We start from the raw sequence: 25,927 nt of genomic DNA, 5'->3' as shown, positions 1-25,927 counted from the left end.
ACAGCCCGATGCACGCTTATTCGCGGATCTTTGTTAATTAAAATCTCAGTAACTATTGCGAATCTAGCAAAATGGTATAAGACTTTTCGACTCAGTTTTACTCCTTCTACCTGCCTACGAAAGATTGTACGGCCATTCTGGGACACCCTGTATATATATGTATATGTGTATATATATATATATATATATACACACATATAAATAAAATATATATATATATACATATATATACCGAGGTAAATAATATATATATATATATATATATATATTTTATATATAATAAAGTAATATGTATAACATATATAAGGTAATCATCAATACATGACATTAAGGCGCCAATTGTATTACAGTGAAACATCTCGCGATATATATATAGATAATAATTCCTTTTTTTCTTTTTTTGCGCGCGGCTGCTGTAATATTTTATTCAAAATACGCATCGAATGTCTTGTAATTATGATGTACATTCGCAATATTAAACAACTTGTCATATTAAATAGATATATTGCTTTATCGATCCTTGGTGTAATTGTGCTTGCCTAATTACGAAAGCGTTACAATATATATCGAACGTTCTCTAATCGTGTGATATATATATATATATACATATATGTATACACATATATATACATATATGCATGTATATATACTCACATATACATTAAACAACTTCTCATATTAAACGTATATTATACTTTATTTACATTTGAGCGACGGATACAGAGTAACTTCTATCGAATTGCAATAATATGCTAATTACACTACTAATTTTACTGATAAAAAATAAATGTCATAATCACGACATGACATATCGCATATAGATTATCAGCGTAAGACAGTAATGTGGAGGAGTAAAATATAAGAGAAATACATGACACAATGCAGTTTATGTACTTTCTTAATGGTTTGTTATTAAGCAAGTAAAGTTTAAGGTTGAGGCAATAACATTTGTTAAGTTGTACACCGAACAAATCGCGAATTGTAAATGTAAGATACGTTAGTTCCAGATTAATATATAAATCGTGTCTCAATTGCGTGTCACTTTTGTTTTAAATTTGTTATATTGTTATTAGAAATGTGAGAGTTTTATTAAATATACTTAAAAAATGAGGAAATATATATATTCTATTTTCTTAATTAATAGATGAAATTTAAAACAGAAGTAAGTTATTATTGAGACACAACTTATTACAAGCTATCTTAAATAGCTTTAATTTACAACAATAATAATAACGTCAGAAATTAAATGTAAGTTAAAAGAATCTGGCACATTCTTCGTTGCGGTGTGCCGCTTGTAGCATGCTGTTACCTCAAAACCTCCAAAATTCTTGGGATAATCGTAACAATGTCTGAAAAAAATCTACTTACGATTTTGTATGTACGGTAATAATAATGAGGGAGAAAACGAATACATATACGTAAAATGCATATTTGCTACAACAGCACATCATAATCTGCTTCTCAGTCATTGTCTCGCACTGGCAAAAATTCTCGGTTAAAAATAAACAATTTACAAAAGAATAGAAATGATTATTTATTAAAAGACTAGCGTTGCAATCACGCCTGCAACCTAAAGATAGATTTACTGTTTGCCTAAAGATAGATTTACTCTTTGCGTCTTTATTCTCTTAGATGCCGAAAACAAATCATGATGTGATAAGTTCTTGCACTATAAAAAAAAGGTGCAAGGCTTGTATCATTGTTTTTTAATATTCTGTGCCAGAACAAACAAATGTCACAGAATATTTATTACGACTTAATCGATGTACTGGATTCACATTTATACAAAAGGTCAAGTTCTGGTGATTAAAAAATATTTGCAAACTAAAAATTCGCGCGAATCATGAGTATTGTTAAAGTTTTGGTACAAAATCAACAAACACTCATTGAAAAAAAAAGAAAAATTACTGTACAAAGTTATATTGAAATAACAAGTTCCTTTTTTTTTGTTTTGAGAAAATGTGCAAAGTAAACTTAAAGATAAAATTGTATTATTTACTTGAATATCTGTAAAATTTACTTATTAAGTTACTTCGATTTTATACTTCTTAGTATTTTAACATTGAGACAGCTGCCACGCTCGTTAAATTAGCTCAAACATGAGAGAGAAAAAGTTGAATTGTATTTCAATACACTTATCAGTAATCATGAGGTGTACAGTTGTAGCACTTACTTATAATGCGTCGTGCTCAAATTAGAGATAAAATTATTCTAAAACACTGCCGGAAATGATGTGTCTAAAATGGATTTTTTAACACTGGACGATCATTATTGTAAAATGATTGTACACAGAGACTGGTTGTCGATAATTTTAACAAAAAACAAAAAAAAATACGAATAAAGTTACGATGATGATAAAAAATCGTTCGCAAGTTTCTCAATAAATCATTCCTCAAGTTCAACTAACAAACTTTCGAGAGTTATTATGTAAAAAATTAAAATCGAACGATACAGGCTACATATGTATAGTTTTATGTTATTAGCTATGAATATTCAGTTATTTCTCTTATTATTTGCAATAAAATGTTATCTTTTATTCAGTTATTCATTCTCTTATGATCAATTTTTGTTTACTGTTCCTGTACACAATGTCCGACAACGCTAGTTTGACATATATAACATGTACTAATACATGTGCAAAAGATAGCCTGAACTATATATTAAAGATTACTCAGCTCGGTAGATCTTCCTATTATATGTATATTCCAAAGGAATGATTAAAAGAGAGCATGTACAAAGGATTCGTCGTTTAGTTTCAACATGTACATGAGATCAACGTGTACAGGAATATCCTCTACGTAGCTATATATAATAAAAATAAATTCGTGTTAATAAATAAATAACAAACATACATATTACAGAGTGTGATGTTTTTTTAGTGGAAGACTGTATTAAGGGTCGGTATATGAGAGACTTTTTTTTTGCTTTCGTCGTAAACTTTTAAAGCGAGGATCTCAAGGATACAGTCGAAACGGTCGGTATTAGCATGCGGAATTACGTTTTATGTACATTATCGCGTTATTAAATCACCAAATAGTGTCATTAGTAAATGATATCGCAAAAAACAAACGTTATTTTTTTTACAAATTACAGCTGTAAAGTGGCGATATTAATACACTAAAAAGTTTGTAAAACCTAAAAAAAAACAAACATATATATATATATATATAAAAGCCGTTACCAACAATAAATAGCAATAAATAAGTGTAAAACGTGGAATAAGTAGATTATGATATACAGACTAGAGTTTGATGATTTCGAAGAGAAAGTGAAGATGAGTGAATATTCTCTATGGATGTTTCTATGCTATGTATTTTCATCAGTAAAATTGTTTAAAAAAAAAAAAAATCAAAAAGAAAAATTTATGTACGAATCTTCCAATACCTATAACTGTATCCTTTATTATCCTCGAGCTGCAAGAACTTCCGTTAATGTAAGAGTGCTGGATGTAGCAACTTGTAATTCTCGGAATAAATAATTCGAGTTTTTCGATGATTTTCTGTTTCTCTGTGTCGCCAGAAATTCTTCCAATATATTGCATCGTAAATTTACAACGAGTATAACAACGTGTTGTTTGGTGTTTTCTGTTAACTTATCAATCAATCGGGAAGCTCAGCACTCTTGATCTCAAAACGGATCAGAATTTATAGACAAACAGTTGGGTGAAGAGAACGATTTAACGTATGAGGCAGGTAGCACAGATACGTTGAGGCCCGATGCAGTCATCGTGGCAAAAGGCACCACACTGCCGACATATTACCATGGCTCCTCGCATATTACATTCACACGGAGGTGGTGGATCGCCGCCAATTATCATCCCGGGTGCACCGGGTTCCGCACCGCCCGTTACTCTACTATCCGCGCCTCTCGCCTTCAAAGTGACGGCCTGGTGAGATCCTTCCCCAGCGCTCGCTGGTCTCCCTCGCACCAAATGGACCCCAACGCCCACTCCTGCGATCTGCGGTGGTAGTGGAGGAGCGGATGACGCTCTCGGTGCACCATCCCCAACTCCCGTTCTTTGTACAAGTATATATTGCCCAAGACCGTTGCTGGTTGTGGAACCAAGTTGCGCTATAGGAGTGTTTTCTGCAACCTACAACGTAAAGCGCATGTAATTAACAAAATATTGTCGCGAGTGATTTAATGCAACTTGAACTGATGCCTCAGGTTCAAGTTACTTTTGCCCGACAATAGAAATATGTTACACAAGTAATATTTCAGTAACGATATTTTATACAAGTTCATCTGATTGTGTAATATATTTGTTCACTGATTTTTCATGTACTTGTGTACATAAATCATTGCAGCAATTTATGTTTCGCAATTGTCGTTTCGTCTGACAATTAAATTCGCATCTATCTCTACTGCATGTAGAAAAAACCCAAAACTAATGTAAAGATTTGTTTATTTAGGTACCTGTATGATACAGAGATCATCACAAGCGACCCGCGAGATTAGCACTGTACACACAGAAAAGGATAAAATAGTATGCACGTACGGTCAAGTGTTTCGTATTTTATACAAGAAAAATGTTACAAGAAAAAAACTCGATTTTAAAATACACTTAAAAGCTATTTTTAACTAACACTTATTTTCTCGCAAAATTGACTTACTGAGATCTTGTAAGATTTTTTATTTCTAAATCCGTTGCGTAAAAATAACGGTATTTTATTTGCACATCTCTTACAGAAAAAAACTGTTAAAAATTCATACAAGAGAATGATGTTCTATAAATATACTTTACCCTTAATATACAAGTTACACTTGTCGCGTAAACGGCACTTAACGGTACAGTAAAAACATATAGTTTAGTAATATACATAACGTACCTCCGTTGACGTAGCTTGACGAGTTGTAGCGAATACGTGTCTCAGCATGACTGATTGCGTTTTATTTTGAGCTTGTTTATTTTGTATCGCTTGCTGCGTTTTCTGAGATTTGACTGTCGTCAAGGTACGCCCACCAGATTTACTAGTTGTGAATGCACCGTCTCCTCTGGCAAGCAAACTAGGCGGTGGTTTTAAATGAGCTTTCAATTGATCTCTATTTGGTGAACTTTGTATGACCTGAAATAATCCGTATATTTCTGTTTATCAATTAGAAATTGCACAATGCGAGAAATTTTAATGCCGTGTCAGTACTTTTTTTCTCTTTTTATCGAGTAAAAATTCATCGATGCACGTGTGTGTAAAGATTAAGTATTAATTAACTTACTGCTTGACATATCTGATAGCTGCGTTCGAGATTAACAGCACCCGGAGGCTCTTTTGTGGAGCTTCTCGACCGATTTCCTCCTTGTTCTTTGCCACTTCTGGAGCCTCTTTGGCTACCTTGATTGGATACACGTGAGGTTCGCGAGACAGTTACGGATGATCCGGCATATTGTTGTTGCTGTTGCTGCGCTTGTTGTTGTTGCTGCACAGCTGCTGCAATTTGTCGAGGTTGAGTAGAAGTTTGTTGTTGAATAACGATCGCGTTCTGCGCACGGTTTTGAGATTGCACTCCCATGGTGGTCGAGAGAGTATTTTGCACTTGACCCTGCGTCGCAATGGCGTTCTGATTCACGTTACCGCGCGCGCCATTGTTCTGAGTATTTATCTGAGCGATCGTGTCCTGCGGTCGTATCATGTTAACTTGCGCGGTGGTATTTTGCTGAGGCTGAAGTTGGGCAGAGATCGTAGACGAATTATTCGTCAGCGAGGACGTTTCTTGTTCTGGATTAAAACTGGTCTGCACGAATCTGATGGACTGCAATGGTGGAAACGTGATAATCGGCGGACTTTGCGATTGCAGATTCTTCATAACGCAACTGTTTCCTGGCGTGCTGATGGCTAAGCCATCCGATTGAAAAGTAGTTCCTTGAACAACCGGCAACTGAATACAGTTAACCGATTCGACATTGGTGTCTGTGTTAATAAATTGTTGCGATGAAGTCGTGGAGTCAGTCGTTGTCGAGGTTTCGCTGCATTCGTCTTGCGTTGTTACTGTAATGTTAGCTGCTACAGACCCATCGAGAGCAGCTGCCACCAAAGGCCAAGGTACTTGCAGCTCCTCTTGCGTCTTTGCAAAAACAGAAAAATCTAACTTAAATAATATTTCGATAACATCAGACTTTAAGATTTACATTCTTTGTAAATCAATTTCGTTATAATTTTTAAACACAGTTTTATGGCTTATTTATTTCTCTACTTCAGTCATATCAAATATATTGACAATCACTACAATAATTATTATATGGTGTACTTACCCTATTATTATTACTATTGATATTATTAACAGTCGGATCCACCGTCCAACTACATTCCATCATTTCGGAACAGACGTAATTATTCGCCTCTCGAAGAGCTTCATCCTCATTACTGGCATTTACATCTGTTCCTCTAGTATCTTCAGCTTGACCAGATACCACTTGCTGTTCCGTCACTTCTGCGTTGGTTGAAGCCATTTCCATACCCTCAAGAATAGGATATATTATTTCTTCCGGACATCCCGAAATCTCTTCATACATTTCACGCATTTCTCCTTGAACCTGAAATGTACAATGATTTATTTTGAATTGTAACGTTTGTAAACACGATCCGACCGAAAATTGAAAACAAGATTGAAAACATCCAGACGATAAATATTTTTATAAGTTTTTCAAATGTTTACAGTGATTTAATATTAACAAATTGTATCAATAATAACATGCTCCATCGTGCGTCTATTGTTAAAAAATTACAACAAAAAACCATCTTTACCTCAAGTTCATGAATACGTTGTAAAGTTTCGCTGTCAATTTCCATTCCTTCTGGAATTTGCGACTCGCTGTCCGCTGAATTCTCATGAGAGGTCTGTGTTGTTTCGACTTGATCGCTATTAATCAAACCGGTGTCCTCCATAACAATATCCGCAGGCCTAACCTGATCTTGCGGCGATGAATTTTCAAGAATGCTCGTAGTCTCGCAGTCGGATATTTGATAAATTTGATCAGTCGACATTTGCGAGATTTGTTCCTTCGAAATTTGAGGAATTTGTTCCATGGATGTTTGCGATATATAGTCGGCGGACAACTGCGAAATTGATTCTCCGGACGTGTGCGATCCGTGTTCTATCTGTTCGCTAGATCTCGGTGACGAATTATCGTCGGGCAGCAACACAGTGTCCTCTTCGGACGCTTCGATTACATTATTTTCTATAGGCTGCAGATTTTTCTCGTTGGAAAAATCTGTATCTTCCTCGTAAACATTCGAGATATTTTCCTGACAAATATCTTGTCTCGCAATGTCATTGCTCTCGGTTGTGTCTTGTTTCTCGCAAATATTCGCGAGTTTCTCCGTTTCTTCCGTTTTACTTTCATGCATTTGAATGTCTTCCGTCACCTCGACGGAACTCACCTGCATGGGATCGTCCAATTGTTTCTCATCAGTCAAATTGTCTGACAATACGTTATAATCCAAAGGCATTAGGTTCGGTTGCACCTCTTCAGGATTAGTCAAATCATCAGAACTTTTTATGCTGATTTCGGCTTTACAATTGGTATCGACCTTGTCTTCGGTCATCATAGGACAGACAGCATGTTCCACTGTAGGAATATCCGTGTTGGATTCTAAACGAAGTCTTAAACTTGAACGCGTTACCGCGCCGGTAGAACGCTCCGTAAAATAATGGAGGGCCGACTTAAGTTTAGGCTCTCGTTTTTCTCCCCATATCGGTTCGAAGTGTTTCACTTTCCACGGATCTAATTTATTTTTATCCCGTTCAGCCTCCATTTTCAAACGTTGCTGGTTTTCCGGTGTGAATTCTCCTTCTGCCAAACGTTTCCGCCATTCTAAACAAGCTCTCGCAAAAAATTCATTGTTCAATCCAGAAATAGCAGCGTCCTAAGAATAAGAATAACATAACGTTAAATTTTTTTGGACAAATAAAACTGCTTAAATAGTTTTTTTTCGTGATAAGATGTAGACACATTGTAAAAGATATTAGAAATCAGAAGAGAGATACCTGTCGATCTACAGCGGGCAGAAGTTGTGCGAGCTTCCGTTGATACAATGGAGGTAAACCTTGAAATGTATGCCTATTTAACAGAGAACGTAAGCTCGTACTTGCTAATATGCTCGCGGGAGATTCCAAATCCACAAGACCGGCTTCTAGTTGTGCGGTTGCTGACAGTCTCTTTGTGGATCGTCTACGACCTGACTTCAAGCTAAATCCAGGTAGACTAGCCAAAACTTCTCTCATTGTGGCAGCTGGTTCTTCCACTGCTGTACATACAAAACAAAATACAGAATTTGAAAATTAAAAAACAAAAAAAAATGCTTTTTAAAACTTTATTTCTAAAAGAGAATCAAATAAAGCTCATAAGATTAAAGTATTTTTCATATATGTGTCTAAATTTGATTGCGCTGCTTTAACAGAGATGTTAGCTTTCTGTCTGATGACGTAAAGAAGCGACGGGAGAAATTGTAACAGAAGACTGTTGTTGGCAATCGTGGCCTAACTACCAGTTGGAAAACAATCAAAAATCAAAAGTGTATCAAGAAAAGTTGACCCAACTGTCAAATCTCACTGAACATGTGATTAACGTAACGAAAAGATACGCAAGTTGGATTAATGGATTTAAAAATTACCAGCGTTAATGTGCTGCGTGTTATTAACCGGAGACGGCGGATCGTCAGGCGGAGGTGGTGGAAGCGGTTTCACCACGATTCTGGGCAACGTGCGCGAATTGCCCGACGCTATTGTTGTGTTCTTTCTGCGCCGCTTGGCCTGCTGTCGTAGCGCGTGTTTAATTACTTTCTTGCTGTGCACCATGCTAGAGTAACCAGAGCAGCCCGCAATATTTTCACACCCTTCACTTTTGCCGATCTCTACATCTGTGTCCATGACAGTACCTGCGACTTTGGCATCGTCAGCGGACGAAACGTCGGGAAACGACGCGGCGGTTGTGTGCGCCTGTCGCGGCATCGCTTGTTAAACCGTGCACCGACGTCGCCGTCGTTGGTCGCATCCCATTTTTTTTTTCTCGCACACCCACGACACACGCACACCCGCGTACTACTCGACGCTCGACGTATTCGACGGGAGTTGTTCGCGAGATAATGCAAGATGCTGCGTCCTCTCAGCCGAGATATAAACATAACATTCCCCGTGCTCGCTCTCTCTTTCTCTCACTGGTGGCGCAGCGAAGAGACATTTCCTCCCCGCCGAAGCCGCCGGATACGTCGAGGATGCGATCGCAAAAGAGCTCGGTAGTGTGCTGTTTACATTGTCACAAAGGGAGACACGACTGAACACGCGGGATTACGGCGGAACGGCGGTATGTTACACAACTCTCTCATTCGCAGCCGTCCGCAAAAGACCGTCGTCCGGAAAGGCAAGGAATCCTCTCGCTTCTTTCGGCCATACTGTATTTACATATTTATACCGCGGAGTCAGTCGTCGACGTAGACGCGCGCCACTTGTGTTTCCGGCACGGATGTCGTTTTAACGTCGGTCGAGTGTTTCGAGAGAGCGCGCGAGTAAAACTTTTTTAATAAAAAAAAAAAAATTTACATTTTTATAACTTTTGAAATTTTGTTATTCTAATTTTACGGCAAAAGGTCTCTAAAGTGTTTGTGTGCAAAATTTTATTCATTTCCTATGATTATTGCGAGAGTACTATGACCAGTTTTTTCGCTGAAAGTTTAAGCGAGAAAGTCGGCCGCTACGGGCTAAAATTTCAAATGTGTCACCAGGATCACAGAAAGTGGCAAGAGCTTTTTTTTTTTATCAGGGGAGTAGGTGGAAGAGATGATAACTTGACTCAGTCGATATAACTTACCAGCAGTAGGAAAATATATAAGTTGAAGAAAGTGGCGCTAGATGTCGGCCATTGTCGATAAATTCCAGCGGACAAATTCAAATCTAGCACCAGGATCACAGAAAGCGACAAGAGCTTCGCTACCAGGGCAATAGAGGGAAGAGATGAACCGAATCGGCGGACAACTTCACGGTATTGGAGTACTATAAGTTGAGGTAAGTGGCGTCATATTTTAGGCCTGGTTTATGCGGGCCTAAGATTTTAATATTTCTGTTTATTAACAGAAGCATAACAGAATGTAACAGAAGCATTGAAATCCTATAATTGAACTGTACCAATTCCGGCATAAATTAACAGTTATTACCCGCATAAACAAGGCCAAAACAAGGCCTTATTTGCCCGCATAAACCAGGCCTTACAAGAAGACGGAACGACGCAACTTTTAACTCTTATTAGCAGGAATGTAGAATGTGACAAGAGGTTTACAGAGAGAGGAGGTTCTCTCGTAAGTGGTTCTGATCTTTGCTAAAAATTATATTTCGATTTAACAAACATTCAAAAATCAAAAACTGGAAATAATTAAGCTAGTTCGGATTGACAGGTCTCAGAGGCATCTTTCTGGCGGTAACCATGATGTAAGAGGACAATGAATTCCGCGCTATAGTTGAGCCAACAATTTGGTTGATTTGGTTGCGCCATCAGCGCCGATCTATCATTTCGTCTTTAGGATCATCGCGCAGCAAAATCGCGCAACAGCACGTGCGTAAATCGTCTCGACCAACGAGCGTGTAGCATAATTTTGTCGTGTAAATGCCTGGTACCGCCTTCACTTTTCTCGTTGGCGATCACCGCGATATTGCCGCTCGCGAGTACGAACTTACTCAACAATTCCGGGAACACAGCTGTGCGAAACTGGTTCTTCCAATCGGTTAATACGTGTCCATGATCGACGACGTCGGGAGTTTACGGTGGTTCACGAACAGCTCGCGCAGCCTTGACACGAAAGTTTCAATTGAACACTCGTTGTTAATTTAGACATGTTGATGGGAAATTGCCGATGATTAGGTGAAGGAAAAAAAAAATAGAAAATACTCAGTCGCCAAAGGGAACAAGATAACTAAATTGATAGCGAAACCGATGGGTTTGGCCTGTATAAACATTACACACAAATGTACTCACGAGTGCGCTTTACTCGGGTTGGAGTTTGCAGACCGTTATTAATTCGATGCGAAAGCAAGAGGGTAATTTTTCTTCTCGGAGACACAAGATATAATATCTCCAAACTAGTCTGAGATTGTTAGAAAAACTTTGTGAAAGATATATATATATATATGTGTGTGTATATATATATATATATATATTATATATATATATATATATATATATATATATGTATTAATAGTTTTAATAACAGATTTATAATTCTAGGTATTGGAGTATTCTCTTATCTAACCATGATACCTTGTATGATAAGGTCTGTGATATGAAGTGTAAAATGACTTGTTGTGACTCATTTTAAGACAGAAAGTCAGAAACAATGTAAAGTGATATAAGAAATATCAATATAGTTTATTTAGCTGCAAAGAAAATCATATAATTAAAGTGCAACAATGGGATCCATTGCTTTGGAAGAGTACGAGCTGATGAAAGACTCAAAGTACCGAGTGTAAGTACAATATGGAGCACTTAATTTACTCCATTTTGCATATAATGAGTAAATTCTTGTTTGTTTATTTGAATTGTGATCTTAAATATGTTTATGTGTTTCAAGTTGTTTAATTTATATTTTTATTTCACTTCAATACATGTAATATGTATACTCTTTTTATAGCTATGTGTCTGCTGTGGATAAAGCTCTAAAGAGCTTTGAGTATACAAGTGAATGGGCAGATCTAATTTCTGCATTAGGAAAACTTAACAAAGTATTACTAAGTCATATGAAATTTCCTGTTATTCCAAGGAGAATTAAAATATCAAAGAGACTAGCCCAATGTATGCATCCGGCATTACCTTCTGGTGTTCATTTGAAAGCTTTAGAGACATATGACATTATTTTTAAATGTATGGGTACCAATAGGTTGAGTCATGAGCTTTTTATCTATAGTGCAGGTAATTGACATATGTTAACAAAACAAAATTATTGGTAACAAGTAGTTTTAACACATATTTTCAATATGTATTTCTATTGATTAGGCCTTTTCCCATTATTGGGTCATGCTGCTATGAATGTGAGACCATCATTATTAACAGTATATGAGACACATTTTGTGCCTCTTGGTGAAAGATTGAGACCAGGATTGAGTGGTTTTTTAAGCGGTGTTCTTTTAGGATTAGAAGATGGATCTGATCATTTTGACAGGTGCATAATAATGTATTAAATTACTCTTAAGAATTTTTTTTAGATACTAATTATGTAGCAGTAGTGAATAATACACGGATCATCCTGATAGATGTGTTTTTATAATGTAAAAACTTTTATTATTAATGTTGTTTCAACAGAACTAATTCTTTACTGGAAAAAGTATGTGATGGTGTTGGTGCTGAACACTTTTACGCATGTCTTTGGGACTGTTTAGCTTCAAATTCCGTTATCCGATTGCCTGCTATATCATTTGTATTGGTACATTTCAACAAAAAATTGTCAATGGAAGAGCAAAACTATATTATGGGTACTAATACTAAAATCATGGTAAAGTAAATTCTTATTTGATCAGATACAATTTTGAACATTAAATCGAGGTTTTAATTCGCAATAATTTTCGAAAAGGTTTCAGCCTTATGCGCTGGAGTGCAAGATACTTCGGTGTTAGTGCAAAGAAGTGCACTTGATTTTTTACTAATAGGTTTTCCTATACATAACAGTCAATTGACGCACGAAGATATGATACTGTTGATCAGAGCTGCTTTGGTTACTATATTGCGGAGAGACATGAGTTTAAACAGGTAACAAAAGATAATGTATACAAATATGTATAGTTAAAAAAAAAAAAAATAGGTTTTTTTATGTTTCACATGTATTTTCATGCAATTGTAGACGTTTATTCGCCTGGCTATTGGGTACTGAAGTGAGCACGTCAATTTTAAAGAAAAAGAATCACGCGACAGACACTAAGGAGAATTCCGTAACATATTTTGATCTATATTCAAAAGAAATGCTAGTTGAAGCAATAAAATACTTACTCAAAGAAGTTTGCGAGGAAAATTCACAAGATCTGAAGCCGTATAGGATACTTGTTTCGTTGCTTGATAAAGTAGATATTGGACCAGTAATTTTGGACGATATTCTATTTGAAGTGTTTAGGTAACTGGCATTTATAGAGAAAGCATATCAAAGTCAGTTTTCAATATTTTAAAAAAATTCTATATTGTTTTCTCCAGGACATTTTACAATGCCTGCAAACAGTGCGCGCCAAATCACACTCTAAAAACGAATGAGGTAGTGAAATCTGCGAATCTCTTGTTTTCGACCTTAGAACCGTCGTACATCTGGATACATTGCGGCCATTTGTTCGAGAAGGCCTGCAATGTCAGATCGAAGACCCAAGTTGCGATAGAAGATATTACCGTAAGACCGGTCGGCAGCGGAATGCCAAATTTGGTGGAAGTGTGCATACTAACGGAATTCTTACTGGAGACCGTATCGTTAGATGCGTTTATAGACACGCCATCTGAACACCTTCCTGGTTTATTCTACGAAATAATCAGCAAACTTTTGCATCACATTAGCATCCTGTCCTCGATGGAGATCTCGAAGAGTCTGAAATTGTGCGCTAAAATACTGTCAAAGGTGCAACCGTCGATGATAACTACTCATAACGATAAAAGCGAGGTGGACGTGAAAGCAGACGCATCTTTAAACACCATTACAGTTCCTAGCGATAATTCTCTGACAACAATCCCATTGGAAAAGAGTCAGTCGGATAGTAAATTGAATAAACCCGACACGTCGAGTAGTTCGTTAGCGGAAAAAAGTCCAACTACGAGAAGAAGAGCCAATTCCGGTGGTGCCACCAAAAGAAGCGAGAAGAAGTCGAAGAAGAAGGGAAGTAAGAGCAAATTAACAGACACTTATACAATACAAGCTGACGGCAGTAATATATCGGTCGTAGTGAACGAAGATACGAAACCTTTGCCGCGAAACAAAAGCATGGACGATATCAAAGCAAGTTGTAACGATACCGATGGAATGAACTCGTCGTCAAACAGTCAGCTGTTGAAGTGTTTCACCAATGTTAATCCAATGGGATCGACGGGATCTTTAAGTAGGGGACCATCTCCGGCGTTTCAGGCGCAGCATTCCATGTTGGAAAAATGTCTTCGTCAGTACGAAATATTTTACGTTAAGTTAATTAGCAATCGAATACTTAGCAAGGAGAGAACGGTGCAAGACATGTTCGACTACTTAATGGTGTCTTGCCCAAGAAAGAGCTTCGAGGACACGATGCGTGGGTTGGAATCTTTGTTGACTTCCAGATTAAACAAAACGGAAGATTCTGGATTCTTTAGTCAAGATACATCCGCAAGCGAGGATACCAAGTGCCTGGATATTTTCCATTTGTTTCTCGACATCGCGGCGCATTCGGATTGGAACGAGGCGATGAAGATCGCGTCCAGTTTGTTCGTCGAATTGTCCACGTTTCCAAAATACTTTTTCCCCGGTGACGACGTGCTCGTGGAGGAAGAGCCGAAATTCGAGCAGGTTCTCCCGGAATGGTTGAAAGTTCTGGTAGTTTGTTCTTGCTGGTTGCAAAAACAACCGACATTGCAATTAATCAGCATCGCTACGTTACTAGACTTGATAGCGTTGCTGAAAGCACACAATGATGTCGAGACACATCCGAAGAGCGGAGAAGGCGTAACGACCGTGATCATAGTGCCTTTGTTGAAACAGTGGCACGTAACTTACTTGATGCAGTATACTAATGTATTTCAGGTAATGTATTTGCAAAACACACTTTTTCAGCATATAATTTAGTAGAATGTTAAAACAAAAGATAAATTTATTTTTACGGGTAAAGGTACTGGCACATTCTCTGTGGCATCATTTGGGTGAGCTTCCGGCGCACAAGTTCAGAATGCGTTGCGTAGAACTGTTGCACGAACTACATCACGCTTTGTACAATTCCTGTAACGCGGTTGAGAATCTAATTGGATCCGAGCTTACTTCTGAGAATCCGGAAAAGAGAATTGAGGCGTTTGGTAGATTTGCTACTTTGTGGCATTTAGGACGTGAGATCGAAATGAATCCGAGATTGCGTGGCTGCCTTCGAACTTTTGACCAGTAAGTAGATCGTTTTTGATTTAGAACTTCATGATCGACATTAAGAATGTTTTAAAGTATTGTTTCTACATCCGTTGTTGTGTGTGTGTGCGCGCAGATCTTTGTTGAAAATATTAGATAATCTTCAACTTGTGGACAACTCGCCACTGAAGCTGCAGGCGCAATCGTGGCTGTTGCACTCGTTGATGCGCGGCGACATATCGCGCGTAATAGATCCCTTGTTGACAATACTTTTGGATCCATCCACGTGCCGCATGAGTGTTCTTCACGTGAGTATACAGCACAGCAATACCGTCCTAACGAAAAACAATCCTGTGGAAGAGAAGTCCGAGATACAAGACGACACGGAGGGAACCGCGAAGATTTACGCGATCAGTTCGGTCGACGGCAACGTGATATATCATGTGAGCGACAATGTGGACGAAGATAAAAAATGGAAGAAAGGCAAGAAGAAGAAGCAAGCGATAAATCCTGTGAAGATAAAACGAATCTTCGCCGTGACAACGTTGGCGACCGGTGATAACTGCAATCATTACGTCACGGAAAAGAATCAATTTATGAAAGAACTCGAAGTGCCGCCCAGTATATCCGGCAATAGAAAGATTTCGGTGTTCGTGAATCCCCTCTCGATTAACTGCCCCGAAAACTCGAACGATTCGTTAACGGAAGACGACTCGTTGCCCAGCATGCGAAAGACCAACTTAACGACCGAATTGTTGAAAAATGCCACCCGCTTCAAGAAAATAGATTTCGACAAAGGTTCTACTGCCAGTTTAGACGAGAGTCTCTTCGAATCAGCTAATAGCTCCAGTCTGAAGGCAAAAGACAAGAGCAGTTTCAAGAAACTGACCGACGACGTTGATTCTTCTTTAGATTCTATAACGAACAGTTTGGACTCGAGCAGTCCCGAAGTGACTAACAAGCAATCAAAGCCGAAGAAAGAGCCCGTCTTAATGGCAGGCAGTGCCAGAGAAGTGGCGGGCACTATTATAAAAGGTAGATATTTTAACACGAACGAATTCAGCACGAACTACGATCATGAAATAGGCAGTTTTGAAGCGAGCGCGGAAGTGCCCAGTTGGACAATGGACGATGACGAAGGCGATCTCGACGTGAGCACAACCGCGGAAGAATACTTCAGCAACTCCAGCACCAGCGTGGTCGAAGAGATTCTAAACGAGATACTCGATCGCGCGATGCAGTTGTGCGATGTCGCCGAGCCACCAAAGAGTGTAAGTAAAAAAACTATAGAAATTAGAGTTGGTTTGTATACGAAATGATAAAAATTACAAATGTTCTGTGTTTTGATTGCAGGAAGAGACTTCACAGCAGAACACGAAAGCTGATCGAAACGTTGGGCTTGGCGTTCACAATCTTCATTCTCACATGTTGCTCTACTGCGGTGTGTACGATTCCGCAAGAACCCTATACGCTCTGTGCACGCTCAGGAACGAACTCTTAACAAATATGCGAATGTTCTTGTGTTGCGCGGCGACAACCGGCGTAACGAACGCGACAAAGAACACAGCGTTGTTAAATCTATTGGCGAGGCACAGGAAAAGCGTTTTCGGTAGAAATTTCCACGGCGACATAGCCAATACGGAATTCATAGCGGCTTACAGAAGCAGCATGTATCTGGAAGTGCTCATAAGCGTGTGTTTGTACTTCGCGAGGAGCTACTATCCAAATCTCGGACAGATGAGACTTACGTACGAAGAAATTGCGGGCAATCGTCAGGTACGTGTAATTTGACATTGAAAAAAAGTCAGAAACAATTTTCTCCTCTATGTTACACAAATACAAAACTATTTGTGTTCGCACAGGTACAACTTGCGAGTGCGGAATTATTGACGCTAATATTCTCTGAGTTAATCCCGATAGTACGCGATTCCGGTAAAGGTTTCAGCTGCTACATAGTCGATTTGTTGACAAAATGTAAAGTACAAAAGGTCGCTCTACACTGTCTCGTATCCAGCGTGATGAGTATGAAAAACGCCCACAAGGAAAATCAGGACGTTTCCACGTTTACTGAAGAGATCGTGTTGTTCAACGATCCGTTTGTGGATAATGATGTCAATAAATGTAAATATAGAGCAAGCGATCACACGGAAGCTTTCCAAATACAATTATTACGGTAAACATTTGAACAAAAATGTCATATCTGTTAAAAATTGTGCATTACAATTAATTTTCATTGCACAACTGATGTAATGTAATGATTTGTTATTTTTCAAGGTTGTTACTAGCGTTGATTATGTTGGAGCATCAGTGTAGTAGTCAGAAGGGAGAGGAGGTTAATCCGACAACGTCGTTCATCCCAAGTTCGCCGACGCGGAATTCGTCAAATTTAATTGGAAACAGTTTGAAATATCTGCCCGGGGTCGCGATACCTCAGCAACCGATGTTTCTTGCTAGTATTCTTACCGCTCTGCAACTTGTACGTAATTTTCCTAATTCATCTCAATATGTACATTACAACATAAGATATTTTTATGAACAAATAAAAATTTCTGTAGGATCATATGAGACACCTTCATCAACACTGGACGACGCTTGTTACATCCAGTTTGCCTTTCATGGGTTTATCTCTGACATCTGTTGTAACCTCGGTCATTCATCAACTATGCAACAACATTGAACACCTGGCATCGTATTACATAAGCGAAGAGGCGATACTGACATCGAAATTACAAGATATAAGCACCGTGGAGTGTTGTTTGCCTGCGGATTACACAGTGACGCATTTGGAGGCTTTGACGTATTTGCTGCACTATTGTCTGTTGGATACTTCGCAGCAGGTTGGATTCTCGTTCAACCAACCGCTAAGCGGCACAATACAGACGGGAATTCCCGGCGCTAATCCCGGACAGATATTCAACAACCTTATACACGTTTTTATGCCCAGTCCACTTTCTCCTGTTAGTTGAAAATAAAATATAATGTTGAGTTATCGCGCAATTTTCGCAATTTAGACAAAATAGATAAATTTGCACTTTGTTCAGGATTTGTCCACAACGAAGGATAAAACTGGCGCGACTGAGTTGCAACAACATGCAAGAAGAACAGCGTTGAGCCATTTGCCGAGAATAATAGCATCCTTGTCCGCTTTGTGGCAAGCGGTTTTAGCAACAAAAGACAAGTGTGTACTTCAATTAGAATAATATAGAACATATATATCATCATATTTCTATGTAAAACTTTATTGTCATGCGTAGTGAACAAGCGAGCTGTGTGGTAGGTAGTCCGAGAATAGTCAAGTACCAATTGCTGGAACTCTTGTCTCCCATCTCCTTCCATCATGGAGCCAACTTTTTGGCCGCGGTTGCTGTCGCGTGGCACGAGAGACGCCAATCGTCCGCTGCATCGAAAAAGGTAATTTTACACTTTTTTGAAATAATTATTCAAAACAGAATAAAAATATAAACAAGATATCAATTGGGAGAAAGTTTCGAGTTGTAATGTGTTTTGTTGCAGATACTTCCAGAAGCCTGTCCCAATCAGCAAGTGATGGTTCATCTGGTTAGCGCGATCCGTGTTATGCCAATTGACACCTTGGTACACACCGTTCATCAAGTAGTGAAAACCCCGCCGCCGATACACGGGATTAAGCAAGATTTCTCTCTGGAAGTCTCGGTGCTGGAATTGCTTTACGTGTACATGCAAAGCAACACGTCGCAATCGCTCATCGAGTCGTGGGCGTCGCTGCTTAGTTTATTAAAGGACGGTCTGTCGTTAACGGCGCCTGCTCAGTTTCTTTTATTAGCTATACTAAACGAGTACGTACAGAAATGTCCACCGATGCAAGAGAAAAAAGATATCAAAGATTTACAGGACGTATCTGCAAAAGTAATTATTTTTTATTTTAAAAATGTTAATTAAACACTGTGTGATTTACACTAAATATTCTCGAACGTTTTAGTTGATCGAATCATGTTCGCAAATAGCTGGCGCGTGTTTAGAACAAACTACATGGCTAAGAAGAAATCTAGCCGTTCGAGAAGACGCCTTTGAAGTGGCAGAAGGTTCTTCGGAAGGTAAAGAGGGCAAAAATGGTGCTGGTGCGTAATGTGCATTTTATTTTGTAGATATAATCAATGAATTTTTATAATATAATAGCAAATTATCTGCATACTCTATTTCTGTTGCCGCGCTTTGTCTTTTCTCTTCGTTGCAATCTGGCAATTGCGAATAACTTCAAACTTTTTCTTACGATGTACTTGCGCGACTGTCAATGAATGTTTTACTTTGCAGTAACACCCGGAACTCCACCTAACGCCGCGTACAGTGTTCAAGCGCAAGCGGTATTGGCAGAAATATTAGCGCCGTTGCTAGACGTCAGTTACGGTTCGCAAGAAAAAGAGCGCGTAGTGACGCTCCTCACGAATCTCATGTACAACGTTACACCTTATCTGAAGAATCATACGTAAGTGTAAAAAGTTGAATCGCGTGGATAGAAAAACTTTATTTCTTTGAATTTTATAATTGCACATCTGTTTTATCTAATTTTACAGAATAAAAAATATCGCATCATTCACCGCTTGTTCTCAACTGTTGGCTTCCTTGTCTGGATATCAATACACGAGAAAAGCATGGCGCAAGGACGTTTTGGACTTGTTGCTCGATTCTGCCTTCTTCCAGATGACACCGGCGTGTCTGCCATATTGGCGAACCATAATAGATAATCTGATGACGCACGATAACACCACCTTCAGAGATTTGATGAGTATGTGATTCGTTTGCTTATTACATCGCAACGCAAAATTGCCGAACTGACATTTCTCGATTGTTCCGTCAAACAGATCGCGTTTCCATGGCTCAGGGCAGCGGAATCAGTATATTCTCCTCAAAGGAACAGGAGTACGAACAGAAGGCGCAACTTCTGAAGCGGTTGGCATTTGTCATTCTTTGCAGCGAGACGGATCAGTATCACAAATACATGCCAGAAATACAAGGTACGATCACTCTCATAGAAAATATCTATACACAGAAAGTTATTACAGTATGGTGTGTGTATACACTGGTTTTTATATTTTACTTTCAGAACGTTTAGCAGATAGTTTACGCCTACCCCAAGTAATCCCGTCCATCCAGGCGCAAGTGTTTCTATGCTTTCGCGTATTGCTATTGAGAATGTCGCCGCAACACGCGACGTCCTTATGGCCGGTCATAGTTAGCGAGCTTGTTCAAGTTTTTCTCTACATTGAGCAAGAACTGAACACAGACAGCGAAGAGTTCAGGTATGCGAATTCTTCTGATCCTCTTGCGCGCTTCAAACGAACATTGAGCAAACTCGCTTTATGGGACGCTGTTGCTTCGTATGTGCATGGTACATGTTGGTTTACAATACGCGATTATTTTATTTGAAGTATCGAGATTGTTTTTTCAAAGAGTAGGTTGTGAAGCAAGAAGAGTTCTATCGGCTCTTGTTACACTTCTAGTAAACTGGCATGAATAGTAGCGTTTTGCATCAATTTTAAACGTGATAATAAAGTTAAATAATAAAGTTTTGCATCAATTTCAAACGTAATGATAAAGTTAACTTAATAAAGTTTTCAAAAAATACGTTTGAAAAATGTAACGTAGAATAGAGACGAGAGAGAGAGAGAGAGAAATGCGACTGAATTTTTCTCGTGATTGAGAATGTTTAAGTTAGCGAAATATTTGTTTATATTGTATATGTCCCTTACTAACACCGGATACTACCTAATATCGTACTGTTTTTGGCTCTGTTTCGGCATCTTCGCGATTTGATGGGATTTGTGGTGCCTCCGTTATTTGAATGGTGTTGGGACGACAGTCGTCATAGCAGGTAATTTAAAGGTCTAATGCATATTTGACATTACGCACGTGTATACGTATCTTATTTATCATACATATATATGTGTGAAGACACTCGAGTGTACATGGTGATGTAAAAAAATTGTCTTACATCACTGCTCGAATACATATATTAGAGGGTAATATAACTATATCAGCAGTGCTCTTATTAATCAAGCTCTGTGGGTAAATCGTATTATCTGGGGACAAGTTCATTGTGCTTCTTAAATTTTTCATGCTTTGTTCGTCCGTAAGTTGCTGATCTAACCGATCATCTGCTACAAATATCATTTGTACACACGTACGCAGCTCACACATCAAACTGTTGTCGGCTCTGGATTCGTCGTGGGCTGTCAACGCGAGCAACGGACTTCAAGCGCATGGGCATCCACACTGGTTACAATTACAACTGGCCGCAGCCAAGCTGTTAGATCTCGCGTTGTTATTGCCTGCGCACAGATTGCCGCAATTTCAGATGTGAGTAGCGATTGGAATTTTTTGTGTGGAAAGTTTGAAAAATTGCGTAAATGGAATAATTGATTGTGTTTTTTTCTTTAGGTACAAGTGGGCGTTCGTCGGAGACGCGGCGGCGGGATGTATAGACAACAATAATTTATCCTCGGACTTTGTGCCACACATTACAAGAATAGCGAAATTAATGGACAGCAAGGTAATGCAACACTTGCACGATTAAAAATGTATCACATAAATTTTTTTAATATTTCGTATCGATTATGTGATTGATTTACTCTCTTACGTCGTAAAAGAAGTAACTTAACGAACATCAGAAGCGACTTATATTCGATACTCGTAATCATTATCCGCTGAACAATGCTCGGGTAACAGACATCTCTGCGTCTTCTCGTCGAAAACGTATTCCTCTCTGCACTCGCATCCACTTTTGCACGGCGCGTAACAGTCCACTACGTCTGGCTTTGTGCAGGTAAACTGACAGAGACAATGTGTCCAGATGGACTTGTCGTCGCATTCGTGAGAACTTCGCATGTAATCGAACTCGTCGTAGTCGTATCCGGGAATTCGGTGCTTAGTATATCGATAAATCTTCTCGGACGATTTGAACCAATTAAACCGCTTGTTCGACGGATCTCTTCTCTGATAGGACTTCACACCACGTTCCAACGAAATGGGATAGTCATTTGAACTGAGATACGAGTCGTGCTGATTTTCTTTGTTGTCGAGAGCTTCCACAACATAATAATTGTTTTGCCTGGTATATCCTAACTTAGCCGAATAATCCGTTGATAGATCTTCGTAAAAATCAAAATCGTACTCGGAATCGCCCTTGTACTCTAAAATTAATTCGATCAATTTGTTAAAGAAAAGTTTCTGTCAGCCATGTTTTCATTAATATGATTTGATTAATATCAATCAGCTTAGATTGAACTTTTGTTTAAAGTATTAAAAAAAAAAAACTGCAACAATTGATATTTGTTTATTACTTACGTGATGTGGCAACTATCGCGATGCACATAATGTAGCAAGATAAAATTTTCAACCAAGTCATTATTGCGATCACTTCCGCACGAACTGTCAATTAACTCTCTGCGCGTACTATTAAGATTCTCTAATGCAGACTCTTACTTATCACGACCCTACTCTCTTGTATGTTCTATTTGAATTAGTTCGTTGCCGCGTGTTGCATTGTGTTACACAAAATTCTATATTTAAACAAATCTTAAGTTTGAATTCTTTTTACTTCGACATTTCGTCTCGATACATTTTAAATAATTATTATCTTTCCGAGAAATATAGTTTTTTTTAAATATGTATTTCGATTTTAATATGTATTTCGTATAGTTTTTTTTTATCTCGGTTGTCACAACTAAAAGATGTGGAATATTGTCATATAACAATGACATTAACGGGAACTCGTGTGTTCACACACCGTTAGTGACTGAAATATTTATTTTAGTACCGAGAAGAGAATCTCGAATATATTTTTGTTTTTGCAACTAAGCCAATAAAGAAGCACGCCGGTCGCTCGAGTCGGTGTGTTACACAATAACGTTTGGCGCTGTAAATACAAATACAAAATTTTCCCTTTGTCGCATGTCGTTCTTCTTTATTACGATCTTTTCATATCTCTTATCACGTCACTTATTATGGTACGGAATATATTGCAAAATTAGAATTGAAATAAAGACAGGACAAGAGAGAGATGTGAAAACTATTGTGCTCTATAAGATTCGATTGTTTTGCTGTTTACAGTTTAAATCGGAAGGTCCACCGCCGAAAAGGAATCCAGGAGAGCTTTTGTTAACGTCGAACAATGTTCGGTCTTTGCAAGACTTGCATCATTTTTTCTCGAGTCTCAGTCGCGCCTTGTGCGACACGCACGTGCTGATAAATAACACGCAATTGGAAACCGTAATTGAGCAGGATTTTCTTGAGAAAATGCCGTCTGTGCCAGCGAGATAATAGGGATGCGTGAGAGAAGGTACATATATACATATATATATATATGCATATATAACACCTCTGCACACGTCACAGGAAACATAAGAGACAACATTGTTAAGACACTTTGTCGCTTTAATATATTTATAAAAATATTATAATGTACCTCAGATTCGTATTCTGATTATATTGTTATAGTAGAGAAGTACTATGTATAAATGTAGCAAAAGTTAGAAATGCCCACGTAACACGCGTCAACACACATCTCTTGGCTACTGCTGTTAAGATGTAGACGTTCAAATCAAATGTTTGTTTTAAAGAAAAGATAGAAGATTTATATCTCCGTACTGATTAAGGGCCATCTCGAAGTAACGAGAAGTATATAGCGTGAGGTCGAGACGCTCTTTACATATTTTTGAACAAATTTTGGATCCTGCAAGAGTGAAAAAAAATCAACATGTGAATTAAGAACGTGTTAACTTGTTTGTAACGAATGTAAATGAAGCGAGAAGTTTTTTTTTTATAGTTAGAAAGTACCAGAAAAATAAATCTGGATCGTTTAGAATAATTCGCGATTTTGTTTTTTGTTATTGGGTTTTGTGTTTTTTTTTTATTGATTCACCTTTCGACTTGTCTCCTCATTCGGTTGTGAATAGTTACGAACATGTATAATATATATATATAGCAAACTGAACTCGCGCGTCAGCCTGCTACTGTAAATTATGTATAGAACGTGTACAGTGTAACATATAATTTATGTAACAAGGTCTTCCCAACAATTTTTTAACATACACTAATGTGTTTTTCTTTGACAGTATCCATTAATTTTTTTTTATCTGTTTTGCACGTTATCTTTAACTTAAACACACACATCGGAAAATTCTCTGTATTGTACATTTCTGACTTTCCTAACAATATACAGGCTTATATATATATGTACGTATCTGATAAGTAGTCAATATAATAGAGAAAAGAAAGGAGACAAAAGTTCAAATAATGTTTTATGTGCAATATAAAAATTATACGATATCTATGTTGACATTTTCAATTATGCTAATTTTCACATGAAATTTCACAATAACAGCCAAAATAAGAACTGTTGTATGCAAATATGTTGCTTTTGACTACGTAATTGCAAAATTGTGTGATTCCGCTTGGTAACGGAATTACGCTTGGCGCAAAAATTATTTGCATCAATCAGAACACGTGTTTGGAATTGACGAAACTTCATGAGAAATATCACTCATATTATTTATCTCATAATATAAAGCTATCGTGTTAGTGTAAAATTTCATATTAAAACACAAGTGTATCTATGTGAGAACCAATAACTTAATTACAAACAAACAGTAACGCATTCTTCATATTCTTATAGAACACGCTTGAAATAAGATGTTATATTTTTACGAGATAACTATAGTTTGATATGTATACAAGAAGGTTAATGCCTCTCAAGAATATCTACCTAATCAGTACGATTATATCTTATTACAAGCTCCTGCACGCAGATAGCAAGTGAGAATATTGAGAAACATTAGGATTTTTGGAAAATAACAGAAATGTTATCAAGATTTGCTCAATACGAGTCTAAAAATTGTACTAGACGTACGCGTTATAAGAGAGACGCCGATATTGTCATTAACATTCAAATGAGCTTCAATCTTTTAAATGCAAAATAAATGTTTTCTTCAATTTTTTTGATAAACAATAATAACAGAATTACATGGTAGATATTCTTCGACAAGTAATTAGTGATATATATGTACCTACGTATAACATACACGTACACTGACTGGTGCTAAATCCTTCGGCAAGAGGATAAAATTCTTTTTTTTTTTTTTAAATGACATTCACATCTGTTGATGACTGAAATGATGAGCAAAAAGAGAGAAATTTCTTTCTCTTGCATAGAACAATTTCGAACTAGTTAGTGTACTTAACATTAAAAAAAAAAACAAAAACTAACAAAGGCTTATATACGGCAGATTTATTTTTTTACACATAAATACTTTATTTTCAAAATACAAAACAAGGCGACATGTGTAATATGCAACAAATGAAAGGTGTCAAATTATTAGACATTTGTATTTAATAAATTATTATTTTATGTAATAAATTTTTTGTTTTTTTTTTGTTTATATTGCTACGTGAGGTTAAATAAATAATGTTAAAAAAAAGAACACGTTTTTATACACAGCAGTTTTTGGAAAATTACTGCTTGGCACTAAAGTGTAGTTAGTAAACGACGAAGTTTATTTTACTGCTTAGGCAGAAGTTTTTTTTAGGCAAAGATCTGTTGTTTATTGCATGTAATAAGGAAGAGATAAATTTATAATCTAGATATAATTAATATATATATATATTTATACTATATCTTATATACTATTATAATCTAAGTTATATATTTGTTACATATTTATATAAACATGATGTATGCGCGCACGTGTGTGTGTGTGTGAGATACCATCTCATTACTATATTCCTTGAGCTTTTCTATAAATTAGTTTTTTTATATGCGACATCTTTGTAGTTTGTGAATATCAAGACAGTTTTTTACAGGTTCTTGGCTCACAAATTAATAGTTGAAGTCTGTCAGAAGAGCTCTTAGGTGAATAATTATATATGTATAT

At 37.5% G+C, this 25,927-nt stretch overlaps 3 protein-coding genes across 8 annotated transcripts; 1 reads left to right on the top strand and 2 right to left on the bottom strand.

Moving 5' to 3' along the window:
- Positions 1-1,083: 1,083 nt before the first annotated feature.
- Positions 1,084-9,374, bottom strand: LOC109853813 (polycomb protein Asx). Of its 4 annotated transcripts, XM_020426299.1 has the most exons (8): positions 8,610-9,374; positions 7,984-8,243; positions 6,741-7,862; positions 6,248-6,529; positions 5,215-6,060; positions 4,830-5,066; positions 4,417-4,460; positions 4,006-4,093 (listed from the first exon to the last, which is right to left on the bottom strand). In XM_020426299.1, exons 1-7 carry the CDS (start codon positions 8,944-8,946, stop codon positions 4,455-4,457), a joined length of 3,090 nt encoding a protein of 1,029 aa, XP_020281888.1. In that variant the 5' UTR covers positions 8,947-9,374; the 3' UTR covers positions 4,006-4,093; positions 4,417-4,454. The 4 variants fall into 4 exon arrangements, with proteins under 4 accessions (XP_020281869.1, XP_020281879.1, XP_020281888.1 ...); XM_020426280.1 differs by lacking the exon at positions 4,417-4,460 and having other exon boundaries at positions 1,084-4,093; XM_020426290.1 differs by lacking the exons at positions 4,417-4,460; positions 4,830-5,066 and having other exon boundaries at positions 1,084-4,093.
- A 1,018-nt stretch (positions 9,375-10,392) lies between these two features.
- LOC109854453 (protein dopey-1 homolog) lies at positions 10,393-25,695 on the top strand. 3 transcript variants are annotated; one of them, XM_020427565.1, is made up of 26 exons: positions 10,393-11,022; positions 11,210-11,447; positions 11,613-11,890; positions 11,975-12,140; positions 12,281-12,470; positions 12,549-12,724; positions 12,816-13,082; positions 13,160-14,714; positions 14,800-15,062; positions 15,160-16,294; positions 16,377-16,799; positions 16,886-17,196; positions 17,298-17,499; positions 17,579-17,980; positions 18,065-18,201; positions 18,278-18,434; positions 18,537-18,908; positions 18,982-19,096; positions 19,314-19,485; positions 19,574-19,785; positions 19,862-20,014; positions 20,104-20,299; positions 20,860-20,871; positions 21,189-21,356; positions 21,438-21,549; positions 23,109-25,695. In XM_020427565.1, the coding sequence occupies exons 2-26, from the start codon at positions 11,392-11,394 to the stop codon at positions 23,316-23,318; spliced, it is 7,440 nt and encodes a 2,479-aa protein (XP_020283154.1). In that variant the 5' UTR covers positions 10,393-11,022; positions 11,210-11,391; the 3' UTR covers positions 23,319-25,695. The 3 variants fall into 3 exon arrangements, with proteins under 3 accessions (XP_020283154.1, XP_020283140.1, XP_020283145.1); XM_020427551.1 differs by having other exon boundaries at positions 10,394-11,022; positions 18,982-19,120; XM_020427556.1 differs by lacking the exon at positions 20,860-20,871 and having other exon boundaries at positions 10,394-11,022; positions 18,982-19,120.
- LOC109854479 lies at positions 21,558-23,053 on the bottom strand. Its single transcript, XM_020427590.1, has 2 exons — positions 22,344-23,053; positions 21,558-22,189 (listed from the first exon to the last, which is right to left on the bottom strand). The coding sequence occupies exons 1-2, from the start codon at positions 22,402-22,404 to the stop codon at positions 21,675-21,677; spliced, it is 576 nt and encodes a 191-aa protein (XP_020283179.1). The 5' UTR covers positions 22,405-23,053; the 3' UTR covers positions 21,558-21,674.
- Positions 25,696-25,927: the final 232 nt, after the last annotated feature.

Source organism: Pseudomyrmex gracilis, unplaced genomic scaffold, assembly GCF_002006095.1.
Source record: "Pseudomyrmex gracilis isolate BER0280 unplaced genomic scaffold, ASM200609v1 scaffold_2, whole genome shotgun sequence".
NCBI classification, from domain to species: Eukaryota; Metazoa; Arthropoda; class Insecta; order Hymenoptera; family Formicidae; genus Pseudomyrmex; species Pseudomyrmex gracilis.
The sequence above is the reverse complement of the archived record's forward strand: the minus strand, read 5'-3'. Positions and strand labels throughout refer to the sequence as shown.